This window comes from Pagrus major, chromosome 11 (genome assembly GCF_040436345.1).
Source record: "Pagrus major chromosome 11, Pma_NU_1.0".
Lineage (NCBI taxonomy): Eukaryota > Metazoa > Chordata > Actinopteri > Spariformes > Sparidae > Pagrus > Pagrus major.
Window position 1 is genome coordinate 15980586 of NC_133225.1, and position 23979 is coordinate 16004564.

At 40.0% G+C, this 23979-nt stretch overlaps 1 protein-coding gene across 1 annotated transcript in view; it reads right to left on the reverse strand.

Moving 5' to 3' along the window:
* The window catches only part of cacna1ea (calcium channel, voltage-dependent, R type, alpha 1E subunit a), a 98049-nt gene that overhangs the window by 37556 nt on the left and 36514 nt on the right, over positions 1-23979 (reverse strand). Inside the window, exons 3-6 of the mRNA XM_073475992.1 lie at positions 23815-23920; positions 23511-23650; positions 3131-3234; positions 1532-1690 (exon numbers count right to left, since the gene is read on the reverse strand). Coding sequence (XP_073332093.1) covers positions 1532-1690; positions 3131-3234; positions 23511-23650; positions 23815-23920 — 509 coding nt within the window. The remainder of the gene's footprint in view (positions 1-1531; positions 1691-3130; positions 3235-23510; positions 23651-23814; positions 23921-23979) is intronic.

A 23979-nucleotide genomic window follows, 5' to 3' on the forward strand; every position in this document is an offset into this window, starting at 1 on the left:
GAAACCTGTTTACAGTGTTTCGACTGCTTATGAATGTTATTAAAAGCCTTATGAGCAGTTACTTCCAAAATATGATATCTTAGAAAGTACTAGTTACTTCCATTAGAAAGACGACTAGGCATTATAAAATGGAGGAAGGTAATATTGTTTTATATTTAGTAGTCAAACCTCACAAGCTCTGGTGGAGACAGCCATGGACAGAGCCCAAAACTTCTGGAGTAATAAACACCCAGAGACGAGGTCAGGTCAAAGTTTATTTTTAAACTTTAGGGAACAAAAAAATTGATTTATCGTCACTCTTGATCCTCAGAAGGTGCTGAAATCCACCATAATGTACTATAATGGTAATTCTCTCTCATTTCTTTGCTGAATGGAAGGGAAATGTACTTTATGTCATGAACGTACAGAGAAGAGATGTGCATTTTGCCAACACGATTCTTAAGAAACCATCAATAAACAATTCATCTTTAATGATAATGTGTTGTTGGACATAGTATCTGTAAAAATGTTACCAAAATCCTATTAGAAATTTACCCCTAACACTGCTTGTGAGTTTCTTATAATTGTTTATAATCTATTGAGTTTAATTATCCTATAATGTTATTGTTACAATTTATTAGGTTAGGTTTATTAGGTTTTTTGTTGCTTTATTAAGATTGGTAAATACTTTTCTATACTTTCATTAGAAGTTAACTTTGCTTTTCTCAGCTACAGGATCTAAATCGAGAACAATGCCTTATTACAGTTAATAAATCATTCATGTTTCACCTATTATATTAATATTAACAATTCTTTTAGAGCTTATTTTTTTGAATGCCTGCTGCAGAGTGCCTGCCTGAACAGTAACGTGACCACTCAGTGACAGATAATTCTCACTTTAGCCTGTCTGTGTTATTCCACAGTTAGTCCATTCAGCTTCAGTGTGACGGGAGCAGCTCGGAGGTTAATGACAGCTGTGAATGTACAATGAACCATTGTGGCGCACTAAATTGTTGGTTTTAATTATACCGGACAACACGGCCAGTTTGATTTGATCAAGACTCCAGGTGCAGCCTAGCATGCTATTGTGTGTATGCGTTTGTGATTAAGACAACAGAGATACAACCTAAAGAGCCACACACATATGGTACATATGCACACAAAAACAGCAGCAGGATGAGCATTGTGATGCAGTTTACTGCCAAAAATAGTCACAAAAATAATTCTTTCATCTGTTTACATTTATGAATTATTCACAAAACCATTTTGGGCCGTTTCTACAAATTGCTCTCTTTTGTTTCATCCGTGCCATCAGTGTGTGGTGGAGGTGCTGAGACGATTTCCTGTTTTGCGACGCAATTCAAATTAGATCTTGGCTTAAGATGAATAAAGGATCTGAATAACAGTAATCACCGGAGGTCACGATTCTGTCTGTGTGACACACTGGACGGAAATATCTTACTCCTAGAATGAACTATAAACTACTACTACAATGTAATACGCAGCATGTACCCATGTGCTATAGAGAGATATGCAGTGAGTGTGTGTGTACCCAGTATTCCAAGCTGTGGTTCGCAGCTGCGGTGCAGTTTGCCGCTGTAAAACTCCAGGCCGATTATGGCGAACATGAGGATTGCAAAAAAGAGCAGCAGGCCGATCTGCAGCAGAGGAACCATGGCCTTCATGATCGACTTCAGGACAATCTGCAGACCTGGAAGAAGGGCAGACAGTGATCAGCAGAGTTCAAGTGAAAACATACTTCATACAGTATAAATGTGTGAAATATGAATGTCAAAAAATATTCAGCGTTTAAACCTAATTTTACAACATTTTTAAAAAAAATAGCTTGTTAGGTGGAGCTGACACAATTAACTATTCATTGATTTGTTCATCAACAGAAAATAATAAGCAGCTGTTTTGATATTAATTCATAAATCTTCAGATTTATTAAAAAAAATCAGACAAATAAATATGCCTAAAACATTGACTTTAAGTATTTTCATTACATGTTTTCCATTTAATTATTTTACATAAGCTCAATGAGAGAGGTAACATTTGATGTAAAGTTTTTCTATCATGTTGAGTCTGTGTGTACAAATTAAAAAACTAAATGTGTGTTTTACTGCAGGAGACAGAATGACTCATACTTTTATATATAATACTTGAATAATAAACACTTAAAAAAACACATTGTTTATGTAGAAATTCCTCTTAACTTTAATAACTGAATTAATACACAAATTTTATGTATAAGTAAAAGTATAAATACGACGAATCAATTTATTGCAAAAATAAGCAGAGGAATTAATACTGAAAGTAATAAGTTGCAGCCATATGTCTGTGGTTTGACCCATACATAACCATATCACTTAGTACTTAATTATATTAACCTGCATTTCTACTTTTCAAATGAAAGTAGACTAAACTACCAAAAAAACCCCAACATATTTTCCCTTTCAGTTGTATGTAGCTATACAGACAGTGTGGGATTTTACTTCTTTGAAATGGCTTTCTCCAAAAAAAGAAATAGACAAAAGTTTATGTAAAAGAAACAGAGGTGTTGTTTCTGGAAAGAGATTTTAAGATATTTACTGAAGAGCTGCAAGAAAGAAAATTAGTTGCCAACCAATTTAAAAATCTTTTTTTTTTCAAGCAAAAATGTCACATTTTTGTTGGTTCCTGCTTCTTAAATGTGAGGATTTGCTGCTTTTCTTTGTCATGAATGGTATTAAATAAACAGCTTTTGGGTTTTGGACTGTTTCGACAAAAGACGCAACTTGAAGATGTCATTTCTGGCTCTGGTAAAATTGTGACTAGCATTTTTTTTACAATTTGTTGACATTTTACAGACTAAATGATTATGATAATCAACAGATTAATTGATAATGAAATAACCGTTAGTTGCAGCCCTAATACATATTGTGTGAGGAAAGCACACACTCATTACAACGGGAGTTAAAATTTCACTTGTGATGTCTAAGCCAAATATCTTCACAGCTAGATACCACAAGGAAAGTGAGACACGATGATTTGTGGTTTGGCTGACTTGAACCTTTAGCTCTTGTTAGCACAACCCTGTGTACACAAAAGGGAAACCCACAGTCACCATTGTGATAATAAAGATACTGATGAAATCATATGAGGTACTCACTGGGAATGCCTGAGACCAGCTTGAGGGGTCGGAGCACTCGCACCGCCCTCAGGGTCCGCAGGTCCACTGAGATGTTCATGTGTGCCCCCGCTGCAGCCAGGATCCTACAGAGGTAAACGCAAAAAAATGTGCATATGTAAACCCACACAAACAGAAGACACAGAGCAGGATTGACACTGTCTTACAGCTGTACGTGAATGCTACAATTTTCATGCTTTATAAGCCGTGTGCCAAAAAGGGGACTGGCACACATATAAACACACTGAGGCCACCACACAAGGTATTGGTGGACAGCTGCAGTGCTCAGATATGGAGCGTGAGGACATGAGGGGTCTCCAGCAGGCAGAGAACACAGAGAAAGCAACAACAGGGAGGCTTTTGGGGGCTTCTGGCTGTTTCCTCGTGTGTGGGAGGACGGCTGTGACAACTGCTATTTAGGAGGCGAACAAAGAAAGCGGCTCCATCAGGAGAAAGCAGGACACCCTTAGGCTGGAGAGACATGAAGCTCATGGACAAACACATACGTGGACACACACACACACTCACGAATCACATCAACCTCTTATCTCCTTCAAAAGTTCCATTTTTACTTTGTCTTGTTGTGTCTCCTCGACTCCCCCCTGACTGCTAAACACACCTCTGTGGCCTTCAGACCTCAGACTGATGAGAAAAAGAAAAGCAATGTCTGGTGATCTACACCCCTCAGCCTCCTCATTAGTCTGCACTCCTGCTTCCCTTTCCTTTCTCCTCTCTGCACCCTCAACTGTTGCTTTTCATCCCCACACCACTGTCCTCTCTTTCTTTTCAGCCTCCCACCCAATTATACCTGCACCTCCTTCTCTGCTTTTCCATGTTTCAGTGACCTGAGCACACATTTAATCCCCTTTCACTTGGATGCCTGCTGAGTGAAAGACAGATGGATGGAGAGGTGGGGTTAAAACAAAAGTAAAATAATGACAGGAGAGTTGAGGAAATGTTGTTGGCTACAGGATGGAGCCGCAAGTCTTTGAAGTCAGGGAATCAGAATTGTATCCTTTCTCACCTCTAAAACATAAAGTAACAGTTCACCTACAGACCTTGTTGTGAGCAGTTTCATATTGGAAATATATTTTATATTTATATTTTAACTTATTTCGACCAAATTACACCCACCAGCTGTATCACTGTGCAGAAGGAAGCATGGATCTAGTCAAGGACGAGAGGCTTGTGACAGGGCGGGATGTAAACCTTAATGACGTTCCCTTAGCTCAGCTGTAACCATGGATCTAACAATTAAAATCTGGATACAGCTTTCAGAGGCGGAGCCCCCTTCATTCCTATGAAAGCTGCTCAGTGGTGCATGAAGCCAAAAAAGCTTGACTTCCTGGGTATAAAATTAACCGGATCTTCCCGCCCCGCTAACTATGGAAATAAAATAATTTAATTGTGCGGCTCTTCTAGACTTTTTCCAAATGTTATTAGACTGAATGGCTCAAATTATGATGGTGAAATGAGTCATTTCGCAGGGGTTGTGACGAAAAAATATTTTCAGTTTTATAGTTGCTTCTTTCACAATGTAAGCTTATGGGAAAAAGTCTTTTTGCATGGCGGCGCAGTGGTTAGTGCTGTTGCCTCACAGCAAGAAGGTCCTGGGTTCCTTTCTGTGCAGAGTTTGCATGTTCTCCCCGTGTCTGTCCAATCCAAAGACATGCAAAAAAGTTCATCTAAATTGTCCGTAGGTGTGAATGTGAGTGTAAGTGGTCGTTTGTCCCTATGTGTGATGAACCCTGCCGTTGCCCAATGTCAGCTCGGATCGGCTCAAGTCCCTCCGTGACCCTGAAAAGCGGTTTCAGATAATGGATGGATGGATGCGTCCCAGTGCATCACCTGACATTGTAATTACGCAGTTTGGTCACTACAAAAGTTGGCCTCAAAGCCTGATGCTCTTCCTGGTTGATTTGGCTGTAATGTTAACTAGTTCAGTTAGCTAGCCTCTTGAACCTGAGTAATTGTTCAATTTCTGCTGCACAGCCATAAGGAATGCAAACCTGCACACAACAAAGCCTGTGTTTAGTCAGTCTCAATCATCTTGAGTGAATGGATCATGATTTCTAGAAGAGACGTTGCTGTCGAGTTTTTCAAATGTATTTTTTTTGCAAGCCGACTGCCATTTAGTTCCATTACATCAAAGAGACGGCAAACATCTCTACAGCGGATCGCTCCAAAACTTGACAACTCACACCAAAACAGTCCAGATGAATAAGGAGCCTTGAAGGTAAGAGGAAAAGATGTATATTTGACTGTCCCTTTAAACTTTAAACTGAATTCACAGTGAGTGCACACTGCTCTTCTTCTGGCCTTCTGACCGCTGAATAATCATAATCATTAAATTCAGTTTGATCATGAAGAGAAGACAAAGGTATTAAAGGCGAATTATGTAAACGACCGCAGCTCTGTAAACACATGATCTCTGTGCACTACAGGGATGAAGAAGCGTCTTTATGCGCAGTAATTTGCATTAACATGATAGCACACTTGATCATCACACAGCTAGAGAAACAGACCCAATTACATTCCTGTGATACAGCGGTGAGAATTAGTCCTGTCTATAGTGTTCGGAGACTCAGCGTCATCTTATTTAATTAAGAGGAGAAAGAAAGAGAGAGAGGGAGAGAAAGACTAAAATAGCTCCCCATCATCCACACAAATATAGAAATAGAATTATCTTCACGAGTTTCACACCTCTCCCTAGTCCCCTTTGGATTTTCCCCCCTTTTCACCCAAATCACTTAATTTCTTCTCACTTTTTCCTTTTTGTCTTCCCTCCTTTTACTCCAATCGCTCCCTCTGCTGCCTTTCTGCCACCTCTGTCATTTCACCCCCCACTTCCTCCATCTCTCAATCTTTCTACAGGCCATTAGTCAGTCCTGGCTGCTCTTTAGTTGTTATGGAGACCGGGGGATAGAGGGGCTAAAAATGGCTTCCTCATTTAGCCCTCTGTTATTCAGTGGATGTCCTGGGCCCCGTTTCCACGATGACGAATGTTTGTAGAGTGTTTTTGAAGAAAGGGATGTTCATAAAGTCAAGCATCATATACAAAACTCAGAAATTCCTTTTTGCTGATTTTTAAGCATTGCTAGTTTAAGCCGAGATGCAAAGACACAATGTGTGCACGCTCGCAGACAAGAGCTGAAGATAAAGTCTGCAGCCAGTTCCCTGTCTGTGACGTTCTTGTGTGGCTGTCTGGAGGTCAATATGCCCGTCACACTAATAAAGCAGAGGCAGCCTGCACATACAGATCAGACATAAAACGTTTCCATCTGTGTATGGGGCTTCTATCACAGTGCTTTGCAATTCATGAGAAAAATATCAAATTTTCCTTCTTTTTGTGTTACATATTGATTATTTTGCTCTCAAGAAGACACTGCATAGGTAAATGTGAAGAGGTGCTGAAGAGGATAACAAATTTATATATATTGTAACTGTCTGAGCCATTAAAGCATAACATATAGTGTCTTAGTACCAGAGATTGGTCTTGGTCTCAAGACATCTTTTTGAAGGCTTCGGTCTCAGACAGAGAAGACTCTAGCATTATATTTTATACCATTCCAGACCCCAACCGCAGGGATATCAGTGAATTGTTTGATATATACTGTACTTAATGCTGGTTTCTATTGGAAGGCAAGCATCACTGAGAAAACTTGATCTTTGCAAAATAAAAGTTGGTTAGGTAGATGGTAGATGGTAAAACATGGATAAGAGGTGTTGAATAAAAGTGGTTATGTTGCTTTCAGCTCTTTTGTGTTTGTCACTCTCACTCTCAATCTTTGCTTATGCCCCACAAGAAGGATTTTCATGTTTTGCTTTCTTCAGGACGTTTCTGGGTGTCAACCTCGTGACAGTGGGTGAATAATAATGTAGCGACCAGGAGCCAGATCATGAGTGCATCCAAGAGGAAGCTATGAGGGGCCAACTTTGAATGTTGTCATTCTGCCTTTAAATGAAACAAGACATAACATACAGCATTTTACACGCCATCAACTGTCTATTATGAAAATGTAACCTAACGTGCAGCTTAGAGCTTGATGATTTTTTCTGTCCTGTCCCTTCTGGTGTACCCGCTCTGGTCTGATTGCCAATCAACAATATGAGAGTCCAGCAACTCCCCTCTCCTCTTTCAGTTGGTACTCCTCACACGCAACAATAATTAAAGTGTTTACTTGCTTCCTCCTGTCTGATTTCTTATTGACCTCTTGGTTAAACAAGCCTCTTGAAGGCTTTTGTCTGAAACTGGAACATTTTCTGTCAAAGAAAGATAAAAACAGATAAAAATGACAATTGAATGAATTTATATGAAGATACTGCCAAAAAATACAAAAACCTACACTCCCTCCATCACATCGCTTTGCAGTCATCATTATGACAGTTATTCTACACACTACTGCCGTCTGGACTCGGCACATACGACAGAGATGAGGAAGGTGAAGGTTGGCCACAGAAACTGGCAGATGTAAATCAGCCAAAGGAAGAAACAACACATGGCTGATTTGGCGGCAAATGAAAGATTTGGCAGACAGTTTATTTCCTCCCTGTAGTTTCCCTCCTCCCTCATGTAGAACTATTCATTTATCTGTTTATTGTTCGTGTTAGGTTCGGGCTATTTTATGATCTAATGGAGTCGCCCGTGGTAATAAACACCATTTATTTACTGAGGTTATGATGATAGAAGACTAAATATTAAATGAAGATTGTTCCTTCTGCTGGTGTTTGGGTTTTTAAAACATTATTATCTGTGGCTTCAATTATTTTTAATGTGTCTTAATTTAAAAACATTTCAGAAACAACCCTAAAATTCAACATAAACTGGATATATAGTCCTCTGTAGTCCCCACATCTCTCCCAGTTTATCCACACTGCTAACAAACACCCGGTTTTCACAGTAAATCCTCACAGTTAACTACTGTAATTTTGCTTTTGTAATGCATGATGGGCAATTATTTACAATATTACAGTAAGCTGCTGTGAATTTGAATTTAAGCAGCGACCCTGAGAAAAGGTAAAAATGGTAAATTCTGTGATTAGGTTACAGAATCATACGGTAATTTAGTCGAGTAAAAAAAGAGGTACACATGCTAACATGCTAAAAGGCTAACAGCATGCTAACAAGTGGTCCAACAAGGTACACATACAACAACAAGCTGACAGGCTAACATGCTAACAAGCAAAATAGTGTTGGGTTAACGTGAAAACACAGTACATTGAGGTATATTACTGTAAAACCGTAAAAAACTACAAATGCTTATCACAGTGTCATTATGTAATTTCACAATAAAATGCTGTATTCTGTAAAATTGTATCTGGGTTACTGTGGAAACAATATATTACTGTGATTTAAAAATAAATTTAAAAATAATAACAGTATACTTCTGTGAATTTACTGCAATTATTAGCCAGTAATTTACTGTAATAATTTTCACAGTGTGTCTTTTTTCTCTTCCACACTAAATAGTCAACAAAACTCTGCGTTAGATTCTTTTGGGGATGAGGGGCTCTTGGATTGATTGAACCCTCGTGGTCACTTCCTTATCTGAACACCTATCCGACAGGTGCCCCAACAAGTAAATAAAGTCACTTTTAGTCACCTCTGGCTGTCACACAGGAAACATTTTTGTCCAGCCTGCTCGTGTCTGCAGGAATTCAGTGAGAAACACAGTGTAGTGAACTGAGCTGATGCCCTGGTCAGAGTTGTCAGCCATGATAAGTGAGTAACAATGACATACCCTGCAGAACTGACAGCTCTCTGCTGCGTGACAAATCTGTTGTGACAACCGTCATGCCGTGATACTGATAATGTTGAGACTTATGCTCCATGTCACTGTCAAGCTGCTAACCAATATGATATAAGCGCACCTGGCTATTGTAGTGGTGTTATTATTACTCTACTGGTTCTCAGCCCAAGAGGTTTGTGGGATAATTTGGGTGTATCACAAGATGTTGTTAAATAAAAAAAAAACATTATGAATGTTCTCAAATCGTAACTTTTATCCTGTGAAACAACTTATAATTTTTAGCCTCTGACACACTTGAATGAAATGGATTGAATGAAATCAAACAAAGAGAAAATAACTGTTTCCCTGAATGACTGTGACACTGTGAAAATGCATGTTGTGGTGGAGTGAGAGTGGTGGCTGTGTTCACAAGCAAATAAACTGAGAACCACTGATTTGTAAATAAATGTAGCACTGACATGATATGGACTGTAACATATCAAACAAACAAAACAGCAGCACATTCAATGTTGGTGAAAGCCCCCAACAAACTGTTGTAGCTGCATACATTTTAGTTGATCACAGCTTGAAAATCAAAGATGGTACTAACATTAATGATGGTTTTCTTCCATTAAAGCCCCCTCACTCCTCCTCACATGGCATCCACACAGGTGTTTTCACTCCAAAAAAACATCTGTGTGGGTGTGCAGGGTCTTTAAGTGTCCTAGTGAGCCAGCATGCACAATTTAGGGCCCTGGTACTGGCTTATGTAAATGAAATGCAGCAATTATCAAAGTAACCGATTATACCTGTGCTTTCCTGAAATATCATGTCAAACTAGATAACTCTGCCAAGGCCCAACAGCCCCTATTGTATTCACTCTTAGATACTGTACCAGCCTGCTGAATATCATGATATCTATGCGTTATTCTCTGAGAAATCAACAAAATTTTTTGCAATGTTAAAGAAAATGAGAAATACTGACTCGATCCGCACTAAAAGTTAATGGGATCTATTCTGGGCCAAGACCCATCCTCCATCCTAGTTTCATGGAAATCAGTTCAGCAGCTTTTGTTTAATCTTGCTGACAAACCAACCAACCAACCCACATAACCTTGTAGTAATTATCTGCTGTGAAAATGGGCTATTCTGGTGATTTTTATGTGCTAAGGTCAGCTGGAGGACGTCTTTAAAAGCTATTTGGTGATTGCAAATAGAGGTGATCCTGACGTTGTTCTTAGCTCTCGGAAAAATGACTTCTTGGAGGTTTTCCAATGATCAAAAAACAACATGTTTCAGTGTGTGCAATCCAGTGGCACGACTTGCAGTAAATTGCATCAGGCAGAGAGGATCCAGCAACAAACGCCATGAGATGGTAGAGCTGAACTGTATTAACATAGAAAAGTCTTTATAGCAGTGAGTGAATGAAGAAACACGTGGATATAAACTGCTTCAGTATAATCACAGACTAAAGGTGAAAGCAAACATTACCGCAGAGGGCATGTTTGCCTCCCTTATCTGGGTTTTTAGCATTTTAATACTATGAAAGAATACATTTATGAAGCACTCTGGTAAAACTCCTGGACACTGGCGATGGCTTTAACAGCAATGAATGATGCCATTTTTCCTTCTCTGTCCTCAGGCGTCAACTTTCCCCCCGTTGAGGGTTTTTAAGATATTGTTTTTATCTATATTTTTTATTATATCCTTCTGTTACACAGTGATTTATTAGCATTCTCTACTGTTCGTCTTGATATCTTTTCATGCTTCAGGCTGTATTCAGTTATTTTTTTTTATAATAAATCGCTCCACTTCCCTCAAACAGAAGAGACTGGACAATCTGCCACAAAGGCTCCTACATATGACATAGAGCATTTCAGCCTCAGGGCCACAATCGTTTCTGATTGATGATATCAGCAGTAGTTGGAGAACTCGGTTTGTGTCCATCAGTAACTTTTTGTAGCTCGAAATAGTTGCTTAAGTGAACATTAAAGGATAAGTTCACCCAAAAATGAAAATGTAGTTATTACCTTCTGATCCCCTTGCCGATAAACCCTCTTTAAAGCCAATACACTGTAGATGCTAAGCTTAAAGTTGGCATGCACCCTGTCTGAAGCGTGTGCAAGTGTCCGACTTTGCATCAAAGGTGTAAATAACCTCTATTCAAATCAATTTGGGATCTCGGGGTTCCTGGAGATTTGGGTTATGTTAGATGAGGCGTATGGAGCCCTTTAATTATTTTTCATTTCAGTTGTTTTTCTATGTTTAAAATCAAGTTCCCATCTACTTCAGATGTTTAGGAGAATGCTGCAACACTGTTTTGCTGTGAAGCAAAAACAAAAATGTTTTGTGGACTACGAAGCTTCAGCCGACTTTCCATCGGCATGAGGGTGAGCGGATAATGACTGAATTTTCTTTTTTGGGTGAACTGATCCTTTAAGTATTGTGACTGTTTTCCTGAAAAATCCATTGATTTGAAGACAGAATGTCACTTTCGAGCCGTGATAAAGTTTGCTGAGTTATAAGAAGCAAGCAGCTGCTCTCAACATGCAGTGAGAATTCACACATTCCCACCTGATTCTGCAGGACGATGAATTAGTATAACTGCTGTGGTGGCCCACAGTACAGTGGGTGGTGTGTGTGTACAGCAGATTGTCTTGACAGCATAAGGAATTGTGTGGAGCAACTCCTACAGTGCTGCTCTGGATGGTTTAGTTAATATAAGCCTCTCTGCCTCCTACAGTGTGCTCTCTCTCATTTTTAACTCCCCCCTCATCCTTTTTACTCTCCCTGAAACACACACACACACACACACACACACACACACACACACACACACACACACACACACACACACACACACACACACACACACACACCGAACCCCCTACGTTCACACCCTAGACGTTCAAGTTGTTATGCAAGATCAAATGTTACTTTTCCTTATATCAACAGCCTGAGACACTGGCCTGGCTTTATGTGAATCAGTTGTGTATCAGCGTGCATGTTGGTTTGTGTCAGTTAGCTAAATGTTTGCTCTTTGGCAGAATGAGTAATTAATTTGAGTAAATGATTTATTAGCCATCTGTTGAAAGGGAGAGGGAGGGAGGGAAAGATAAAGATAGAGGGTGAGTGACTGTGAAATGTTAATTTAATACTGTGCAGAGATGAGTAGTTGGCGCACAAACTCTTTAGGTCACAAAAGTTCACAAACAGCATACAGAAGACCAGATAAAATTGAACATCAGAGTGTTAAGTAATAATACAACTAAACTTCCCCCACAGTTCATTTATCTTAATAGACCTTATCACAGGCAAGGCAAGAACACCGCTGATTCACAAAGCCAAAGGTTGAGAAAAATATGAAACATATAATGAAATAAATAGCCAAGCAAGGTGAACAGAAAATAAAGGATTTGGATTCAGCTGTTTTTGGTGTTGAGAGGATTTTGAATCTCAGCAGGCAGCGATGGAGGAAGTATCCTGATCCTTGGTAACACTTTAGTAATAATCATTATCAACAGAAGGTACATTTATAGTTATTGAGGTTTTGTTCTAAACATCTAGAGAAAATCTGTGTCATTATCACATGTATCAACAATATCATCTTTAAATGAATAGAATTTAATGTAAATGCATATTTTGTTTGGATCTCTCCTCTGTCTCATGCAGACAATGAAAACAAAAGCAACACGCTGCTTGTTGGCATCGATACAACTCTGACAGCAGCACTGCTCAAGAAGCTGCTTCAGCGCTGACTCTGTGGTGACACTGACACCTTCTCTGACAACCCTGTGCTTTATTCAACGTCTGCCTCTGACTATATTATCATCTTTATTATCTACAATACCTGATGCAAACGAGGGATAATCACTGATCACAAATGTAAGTTTGCTGGCACCACTCTACGGCTGATTGGCAGGAAGATCCTCTAATGATGTCATTTCCACCCCAGCCAGAGCTCCAAGGGGGTTTTCTATAGGTCAGGGTCTCTAAAGGTAAACATGCTCCATCTGTGTAGTTCAGCATAATAGTTTCTGCATAATTTATTATCAGTGCCATTTTACCTCGGAGTGTAGGAGTAGATTGAGGCCTATAGACTGAATCACTGTGATGTTGCAGGAACAACAACAGTAACTTCCAGGTAGAAAACTGGCTGTTGATTTGCATTGCAAAGATATGTGAAATCGGTAAACTTGTGTATTTGTGTTGTCATCTTCAGGCGTAACTGTAACATTTAAAGGTATATAGTAAAAAACAGTAGTACGACCTGATGTTTCTAAACCAATATCTGTCCATACTGAAAATGGATATTACATTATCATTCATGTACGCTTGGCATGTGTGTGCCAGTGTAAACAGGAAGCAGGTTGTATACTCTATTGGTTGCTTAGTTGCAGAAAGTACTATAAACAATTTTTACTTTTACTTTCATTTCATTTTAGAGGACAAAAATGATGAAGCAGGGAAACGTGACTGTTATTTACAGAATCTTCCAGGATGATGCTATTTTTATTAAAACATCCGTTTTTTTGTACCTCTTGTCTGTCATTGTTTTTTCAATGTCAGTTCGTGTCTTTCTAAATATAGACAATATAACATCCATCCCGTCAATGCACAATATGATCGGAGTTCACATTTGCCAATGACACTGATAAGACTAGATAAAGAAGTGAATGTGCGTGTGTCATTGGTTCCAAAAATCTCCTTTTTTAAGACGATAATACTGAAAACGACCTTTTCAGTGACCTAACACACTGTTTACATGTGTACAAAAGGTTAAAACCCATAGGAAAAGCTTTATTTTAAGAAACATTACGTGCATGTGTGGACAAGGCCTGAAGCTATAGGTGAGATTTGCTGTTTGACTACTTTGTGCAGTGATCTCGCTGACTGCACTAGTCCAAAATAAAAAACCCACAATAGATTACTTTTTGCCTTTAATTTGCCTTTATTTTCTGCCACTGATAACAGCAGACTGGACCATGAAGCACTGCACACTGGGTCTGCTGTCTCTTGAATTTCTCTCTCAGGTGCACTTAACATCCCTCCCCTCTGGACACTCATCCATTCAATCTAGCTGCTTGTCAGAGCCGCTCCAATAATTCTCAACATCCTTGGCCTGTAACCAGGTACAGAGAGGAGACGCACATGAGTGTTAGCTGCCGACACAAAAGTCCAAAAACAATCTCTCTAAATTAGCTTTGCTTGAGACTCCCTTATGGACCGTTTACAGAGAAACTGTGGCTGCTACAGGGCACAAGCTTCCTTTTCTCCAACAACGCTGATGGTTGATTCTGACGCTTCTCAGAAGAAATCTGGTGCTGGTTAAAACAAAAACTGACTGACGTGTAAATATTGCATCCCAGTAAAAAGCAATTACCTTAAATCAAAAACAAGATGAAAAGTTTCAACCTTTGCATTATGCATTTGTAAATGTGCAACATGTTCTGTGTTGGGCTACGAGACTTAAGTAGTTGTTACATGATAAATAGAGGCCTGCTTCAGTTTAGGATGAATTCAAGTGTTTCTGTAGTGTTTGAATTCACAGGGAACTTGTTTAATTTAAAAGAAATTAATTCTGTTTTTTGCCTGTTATGTTTTTCATCAAGTGTGTTTTTCAAGTGTTACAGTAAACTTCATTTCAGCACCATGCTCGATTTAAACGGTTGCGTTACGGTTTGCACATCTTCTAAAATGAAAAAAAAGTCCAAACTAGGCATGGGACGATAAGAAAATTTCACGTCAATTACCCTAGCCAAAAATAATTGCATTTAACAATGTTATCCCGATAATTATCAACTGATTTAAAATGTCACTAAAACATACTGGAATCACTTTACCTTACATTTTGTTCTGAAACAAATGATTTTGTTGCATCACAGACAGGACACGCGTCTTTATTCAACATCCTTTTTAGTGATAAGGATATTCAGGATTATCATGATAATGGAAATTTAGGCAAAGCAAAGCTAGGCAAGTTTATTTGTATAGCACAATTCAGACACAAGGCAACTCAAAGTGTTTATAGGCACATAAAAATTACATTAAAAGAAAAAGTTTATAATTGAGAAATGTTCAAGAGAATTTCAGCTCTACTCTCTATTGGTTTTGGTAACTTTCACTCGTAACTCAATTGAATTTAATGTGACGTGAGTTGAAGCTGACATCAGGAGCTCTTTCATCTCAGTGTAGCACCTCATCTTCTCTGATCAGAAACCAGACCAGACTGCATAAAGGCCCTCGACATCGTCTATGTTTCACGGCCCACTCAGCCTCTTCAGAAAGATGTAGACAGAGAACGAGAGGGAGGGCATGCAGGGACAGAGAGTGAGCTTGTTAGACTGTCATTTCCTTCGACACCATCATCATTATTCACTGACTTAATTGAGGATCACAGCTAAAACACCACTTTTACTCCGAGGATGTCACTCGCTACACACTCTCTTTCTTCTTCTGATTTACGCACATATTCATGTTTCATTTGGTTTGATTTGTGAGACAAAGGGCTTGTTGAAAAGTGAAAGGGAAGTGATGGCTTTTTCTGACAAACACGCACACGCACACACACACAAAAAGGAAGTGTATGAGCACATTCCCCCACCGCAATATGAGAAAATCTATCGTGTTCTTGTCTAATTGTAGTGACATTGACCGGAAAAGCAGCAGGACTGGAGCCAGTGACAGCCTGACCTGGGGCGGGATCCTCAGTCACCACGGTAACAGCTCAGGGGGACATATCCACCCCGGCTGTGTCTGAAATCATCAATCGATCAGACGACAGATGGGAAATAAGATTGGAGAGGACAGGTCTGTCTGTGTATCTGCATGTGTGTTTTAAAGTATCTGCCTGTGTGTGTGTGTGTGTGTGTGTGTGTGTGTGTGTGTGTGTGTGTGTGTGTGTGTGTGTGTGTGTGCGTGTGACAGTTCTACCAGGTGTATGACTGCCAAACAGACAGAAGGTGCTGTTGGCTAAAAGACATGCAGTAGTGGCACATTTGGTTCATACACATGAATGCACACACACACACACACACACACACACACACACACATGCACACACACGCGCATGCACACGCAGACACACACGCACATCAGACAGATTGTGGCTTCAGCTTTCAGTGAGTCAGGTACAGTGACATTATGTTCACACACTGATAATTTCTCTGAGATAATAATATGGTACAAATAGTGCAGCTCATGTTTGGCGACACTGGCACAACGTAGCCGGAGGAAAGATAAGGAGAGGAAAAGAAATGAAAAGGACAAGGAAAAAAAGGCAAGGAAACAAAGGGAAAAGAAAAGGCCTTTACCCACTGGGGATGTGATGAATAAACAACATGTGATTGCAAAAATACTCGGCTGTAAATATTTTGGATTCAAACTGTTCATAATGGCAAATATTAATGCTGCAACGAATAAACAGAAAACATTTTGTCAGGTGGAACCCGAGGAACAGTCAGCGTTGAGGAAGGATGGATTTGAGTGATGTATGTGTTTCTGAGGTTTTTTGAAACAAAATGCAACCTTTATGTAAAAATCACAAACCAGAGGAGATCAAGGGATCCCAAAATACATAAATATTAAAAAGCCTTTATCATAGTGGAGGTGTACAATCTACAAACAGCCTACAGACGTTTAGGTTGGTAAAATAGAGGACCAAACGTCAAAATACATTACATCAGTTTTATAGTATATGCAGGATAATTTGCTTACAAACTAAAAGCAGGCGGTGACCCCTCTCTGTGGTTGAGGTTGTTTTTCGGTCACTTTTTCTTGTGGCTCTGAGGTTGTTTTAGAAGTGAACACAGAGACGGGCCTCCAATAATCAAGAGAACAAACAGTTAAGAGGTGACGACCACTCCACACAACATGATTGGTTGAGGCCTTTATTTATGGTGCAGAAGCTCAGAAAAATCAACCATGTTCAGGAAAAAGAATAAAAAATAAAAAAAATGCTGCATAAAATGTGTTTTCTGTGTGAAAAAACGGACACAAGCAGTCCAGGTGTGTAAAGCCCAGGGGTACAGGACAAGAGAAGACGAGGAGACTGAGTATGTAGGGTACTCATGAATGCTATGAAAATCAAATTCTTTTTGAATTTGTCTTGCTGGCTGATATGAGGAGTGGTCTGATCGATGTGAAGCTCTCATGTTAGCGAGAGTTGGAATGGTCCAGTTTTGACACCCAGTGAGGAATAAAGACGGATGGCTGCAGCATCTATCTGTTCACAAGAGGACACTGCCTCTCTGTTCATTAATAAGAATGTTGGAGACAACTCCACCAACTCTATCTCATCTTAGCCACATGACAAGGCATAAACAAAAGGTTAAAAAACAGACTTCACAAAATGAAACTGTCGCTTTTAATTGATTCCAACACAGCAAAAGATGTTTTGTTGAAAAAGCATTAATATAGGGAGAGAATAGATTTTTGCTGTTCCATTGAGTGGATTATCTGATTTAATTTTTAAAAACTAGTCACTTGGGGTGTCCTCAACGTCCACGGGAGCCTTTGTTCCAGACTATCTCCCATCCCTCTCTCTCCTCTTCCTGTCCTCACTCTACCAATTACTTTGTAATAAAATGCTTTAAAAATAGAAAATTGTAATCAGATAAAAATATATTCTCATGGTCTGCAAGTTTAACGTGTTCAACAAACAGTTTAATTGCAGCAAAATGAGGAGTGAACACTTGAGGCCTTTCTTAAACCTTGCACACTCAGAAGAAAAGACTCTTCGTCTTTAGCTTTACGTTAACGACTTCATGACAAACAAACCTCTCAAATTACTCAAAGTCCTCTGGAGATTCGGTACCGTAATGTACCAGCGAGATTGAAGCCTTGTTGTGTCATCTAATCCTCTCAGCATCCATCTCTCTCCTCTCTGTTTTCTTTGCCTTTTCCAATCACAAGCTTCTCTGAAGGAGACATTAAAGTCTCACTTTTTCCTACTTTACTTGATACGTCAAGTAAGTCCTCCAACATCTAGAGGAACAACAGATTTTTCAGACATGTCTGTGTTGTTGAAGGTCTCTGAAAGAAAAGGTTGAAATGCTCTTTTTTCCCAGCCTCCTCTTCACTACTCGCATTAACTCCCTCTGAGCTAACCCCATCTCTCCCCCTCTCTCTCCATGTCCCCCGTGAAGTGTCTGGCACATCGTGGTGACACAATCCCTTGGTGGGCGTCGCCCTCTGCCAACTGTTGCCAGTCTAATGGAGGGCTTGCCAGCGAATGAGACTGCCAAGGTGCCAATTAGTACGTACGATTACGCTTAGAGGCAATCCTTCTTATTTCCTCCAGCTTTATCTCTTCTCTATTCTCTACTTTGCTTCTCTCCTGTCATGTTTTCGCCTCCTCTGGACTTTCCTTCACAACTTTGGCCTTGGTAGCTGGTTGGTGCAGCATGTGTGACGGCCTGAGAAAGCCCCTCTATTTGAATTTCAGTCACATCAGTCCTCAGCTACACGATAACAGCCTTTAAGGAAACAGCAAGTGCCATCTGGTTTTTCATACCAACCTCCCACTCACTCTCTCTGTGTAATACAGGCCATCTTGAAACACCAAGGCAGCTCGCTGAGCTAATCATTGCCTCCAGCGTCGACACTGTTAGCAAATGGTTCCATAATTATACATGTTCACACTTAATATTGAGTGAGTCAGGAGTATCCACTGTGGAGGGGTTCACATGCTTTGTGGACTCAGCTAACAGTCGTGTGTTTTGAGTCCATGGGCAAAACATTTCTGCAATACTTCCTGCCTCGATGGGGGAAACGTTCTGGCCGTGCCCAAAATTATCCAGTTTTTGGAACTCTGTATTTAAATTTATGTCTGATATTCTGGGACACATGGCAGAACCTGATCTAGTGTTGGCAGTATTTGGGGTACTGGGACATCTTTTTCTTCTAATGCTTTGAATATTAGGCAGATGTTAAGCTAACATTGCTTACGTTCGGGGGCACTAGAAAGCCCATACTGGACGAGAAACAGACGGTGTGTAACTCCGCCTCACACCAATTTCTAACCAAGTTAGCCATTTCCATCTGGAGCTAACGTCTGCAGCCATGAAGAATACAACGAGCCCAGCTAATCAACCAAGAGTTGAGGAGTTGCTATCAACTTTGCCTTCCAACTCTAAGAGAAGTGTGTGCAGCAGAGTCATGTTTGTGATGGCTGCCACGTTCAGTAAGTGCCCTGTCTGCCATGTTGTAGGCTGACTTCAAAGCGGTAAAGAGGGAACTTTATGTAACTGCTTGTAAATGATGAAAAAGTAACCATGTGCAGTCATGTAAAAAACGTGTCATAGTCAAATCAAAACATGTGGCTGGTGAAGTTTCACACCTCTACTATCTACTCTTCCTCGTGCTGATGGAAAGTAGGGTGATGTTTTGACATTTCTGGAGCTTCAAATCAAAACAGAGTTGCAGCGCTTCCTGAACAACTGAAGATGTTCTTCACTTGTGTGTGAACTTCATAACCCCTCTGGCAGGCAGACTTACATGACTGGACTGAAAAGAGTCACAACCTCCCACTAACACAACATTAATAAAGGATGTCATGTATCACCTTAAACTGGAGAAGCTCAAATTCACTTTATGAGGCTCCATTTACAAATTCCATAAAACTTGACAACCCTTTGATTGATTATGTAAAGGCAAACACGATAAATATCTCCTTAACTCTCTGCTACAATAACTAAGATATGAGTGATTACCATGTAAAGCAGCATATTTATGCTGTATATTTATAGTACCTGTGTCTATGTTGTTTGCGTTGTTGTTTTCATTTCTGTGCATGTAAATTCTGTGCTATTTTTAGAAAATATAGTGTGATTTATTAAATATGCAATGCAGTTAAAGTAGAGTTCCTGCCTGACTCACACTGTAATGTCTGAGTCAGCTCAGGGCAGTCAACACTTTTCTGACAAAATGTCAACAAAACTGAACATTATAAGCTTCACAGATGACAGGATTTACTGCAAGGCGATTGTGCTGTATTGCATTGGATTACACAGGTATAACTAATAAGCTGGTGACTCAGTGTAGTTGCACTTTTTAAGCATTCCATTAATTTTGACAACGTGCTGCATACCACGCCTGAAGGGACAAGTTGCACCTGCATACGTAACCAGAATCCCTCAGTGCCTGCTCCCACCACCACATAAATAATCTCCAAACATGAAACAATTTTATTTGAAACAAAGTTTATTTTCATTTTCATCATGTGGATTTAAAGTTTTCATGGTCCTCTGTGCACTTAATGTCTCATGCTTTCAATTTATGCTTCAGCAAAAGGTTTCAGTTGTCTACATGGTAACCAGACGCTACCCTCCAGCCACTAAAGTGACTACCCTAATCACACTGCACAATAAAATAAGTTAGACCTTGTGTGCGACATAACAGAAATCAGCTGCGCGATGAAAGAAAAGTTGAGCTACAGTTTTTCTCTGTTGAAAATATGTCACTTCTGTTCTATTGATACTTTATCACTCACCTTTGTCTGTACAATATAATTTGAATACAGCTTCTGTCCATTGTGGTAGAGGGATCCATCCTCTAAGGTTTCTTGCCTTTCTCCCGCTAAAGGGTTGTTTTTGAGGGGAGGTCCTCCCTATCTAAGGATGACATTCTGTAGGAAACCTCAAAATTGTACTTAAAAACAATACTTGAGTAAATTATACTTGGGTTTATTTAATCTCTGGTTGTTAAACATTTTTGACACAAAGAGTTTCATTTTTACTGCAATTGAATGTCGGTCCCAAATATCGGTTTTCAGTCTCCTTGATTTCTAATAATCAGTATCAGTATCGGCCCTGAAAAAGCCACCGACCCCTACTCTGTACTACAGACTCTTTTACCACCACCTTTGTTTCATATCATTCCCCATCTCTCTCTCCTCAATCGCTGTCATCTCTCTCCTCTCACCTATAATAAATGCATACAAAATATATAGAATTGACTTAACTTGACTTTCCAACAGGATTTTTTGGATGTTCTTGCTGCAACTTTGGTTCGGGTCCTTGGATTTAGTCTTTTTTCTCACTCACACTTTCATCTGAATGTCCCCCATGGCAATTTTAAATGCACCCATAATGTTTCCTTGAACTTACATGGATGAAATTGATTTTTTTTTACAGCTTACACTTACATGGTTATAAAATGCTTCACAAGACAAAATGAAAACAGATGGACGGATAAGATGATGGATAAGAATTCAAATAGAAAAGCAAATATATTTACTGCCGGAGAGGGAGGCTTGATGCCATCACAGTTGGTTTTAAGGTCTAACATAACCATACCGTGACACTAAAGGCCTTCTTGTTGTTTAAAAAGAGAGTGCCTTGATGGTTTCTCCAAAGAGTGCATCTTACAAACTCAATTTGAGTCCAGGAAGTGCTCCTACCTTTATACAAACATTTATTGCTTTTTTTGTTAATAATGCTAATAATATACCTTACACTTATGATAATGTTTGCATGCATACTGTGTGTGAGTAACATGTTGGGAGGTCTGTGTCTGTTGCATATTTGTAACACAGTCTCCTCCAGTCTGCAGAAACCTCCTAATTACTCACTGATAGACAGCACCGGTGACTCAGCTAATAGTATCAGCAGATATCATAATCTTCATTCAGTCTCTAATAAGGTTGCAAACCTCCAGTGATGGCCTGTAGGTGAGTGTGTTTCAGAGACAGAGACAGAGAGAGAGGGAGCAGGAACATTTTCATTAATTTATCTTTGCTGTGGCCAGAATGATAATTTAGAGAGGGATCTATCTGCAGCGCACTTCATCATGCCGAATATTAATAAAACGAGACCTGGAAGGCTATTTCGTCCAGATCGAGCACGTCTCCTCCCTAAATCACAACTGGGTGCAGCACATAAAGGACGACAGAGGGCCACTGTTGTTTTGTTTTCCTTCGAACGCTTAGAAAGTTGTCTAACCGCTAAATAATAGTTCAGCAAATCAGAGAGCAAATTTTTACGTTTGAGTTTCATGAAATGATGCGGACCTCTGTACCAGGAGAAGCCAGAACATCGGTTCTTGCTGCATGTCTGTAATCAAAGAGCTCACACAAAGGTAAAGTCCTATTACAGAGCTGGAAAGCCTTGTTCATTTCCTGTCCTCATTCAAGCAGGTGAGATTAGAACCATTAGCATGTGTCGGTCTCGCTGTGTTTTAATTAAGCTTCTAATTTTGGTCGTATAGCAACACGTCGTGGGGGTGACCGTCCTCAACCATACGTCAACTCATCAACAGGCTCGAGGGGCAGGAAGCTTTCTGAACTGCTTCCTCAACAATCCCCCTCTTCTCCTCTTCTCTCGTCCATCCTCCCTCTCTCCAGCACTGCGTGGAGTATTGTTAAGGAGCCTGAGTTCGGCTCATCAATAATTGAACAGCCAGAATCATGTAGAATTCTCTAAGAACCCTGTCTGCCGCCCTTTGTACTTCTGTGAATTGATTAATATTTCATTTGTGTGTGTGTGACGGCATGTGTGTGTGAGAAGGAGGGAGGTGTTGAGGTTAATCTGCCGTCTCATCAAGCTCCTCCTTTAAAACCAACAACATTTCCTCTCTCCGCTCTGATGCACCTGCCTCTGCTGAGAAGGTGTCTGCTGTAAAATGCCCTTTAATGTGACACGAGACAGATGGACTTTAACTGCCATTTTATTGATGAGCGAGGTGCCGGTTTACAAGTTGTAACACAGCAGTCCACAGCCGCTCGTAATATGACTTCAGCTTCATCCAACATGTTGCTCAGGTAAAAACAGGTTGTTTCTAGCCAATAATTGCAAGTTATTAATGTCTGAAATTGTAATTTTCTAGTCATTATACTCTCAACTATTGAGCGTTTACATAGTGAGAAATTAAAATGGAGAGATTTTGGACACAGGTTCACTAGTTTGACCTTTTCCAGTAACTTAATTAATAAAAGGCAGAATAAAATTGAGAAGGATGGACGGACACTGGGTGAAATATCTGATGAAACCAGTACAAAGGACTGATAAGCAAAAGTATCATGTAAGAGTTTCTTTATGATTTACCAGACTAAAAGTCTTTCTGGGCGGAGTGGGTAACAGTTTCTGATAGTTTCGACCACTATTGCCATACAGTCCTGTGCTGTGGGCTATTTATACACAAATCCCCTCAGCAGGAAATGAAGCACAGATAGTGAACACACGAAGAGTTTAAACAAGGACAGTAGATATGGGTGCAGTGTGCAACATCTGGAGACATGCATGAACCGTGTTCTGAAATGAAAATAATCTCAATCAACTACAAGAACAGAAGGCCAATGACAAGTGTTTATGTGTATAAGGAGACTGGAGATGCCATCCGACAGACAGCATTTCTTCATCATAACAAAATGGACCAAGAACATTTAATTTGTCTGGAAAGTCTGAAGTGACGACATATTAATATTCAATAAAGACCAACAGGCAACAAAGAAACAACGCGTCTATCAAACTTGAGCCACCAAACCAGCTAGAAACAACTGGGAGCCGTAGAAGCACATAAAACACTGGTGTTTGAAATCTCACAGAATCTCCTTTAAGTCATAACCATCCATACACAACCACACGCACACACACACACACACACACACACACACACACACACACTTTTCGACTCACCCACTGAGGACCACAATGAAGTCCATGACGTTCCATCCGTTCCTCAGGTAAGAGCCTTTATGAAACACAAAGCCGAGGGCGATGATCTTTATCCCAGCTTCGAAACAGAACATCCCGATGAAGTACGGCTCTGTCTTCTCCTGCGAGTGCAAAGCAAGAGCGATAATTAGCTTACATGTCAGGTCTGGGTTTTCTGAGGAGCTGTAGGCTCCATCAGAGGCAGCTTAGACTCATTGTGTAATTACATCAAGGTGACAGAAAAGTGCAAAGTATTGTTGCATGTGCTGATGTGTAAATATCTCACCAGCCTCTTAGACATGGGAGTTTTGTCCTCTCCAGGAAGGTGCTGCTCCAGAGCCAAGACGATACAGTTGGCGATGATGGTGGTGAGGATCATGTACTCAAACGGAGTGGAGGGCTGAAGTTAAGGAACTTACGACTGACAATGTTGATTAACTGGTAAAGTATC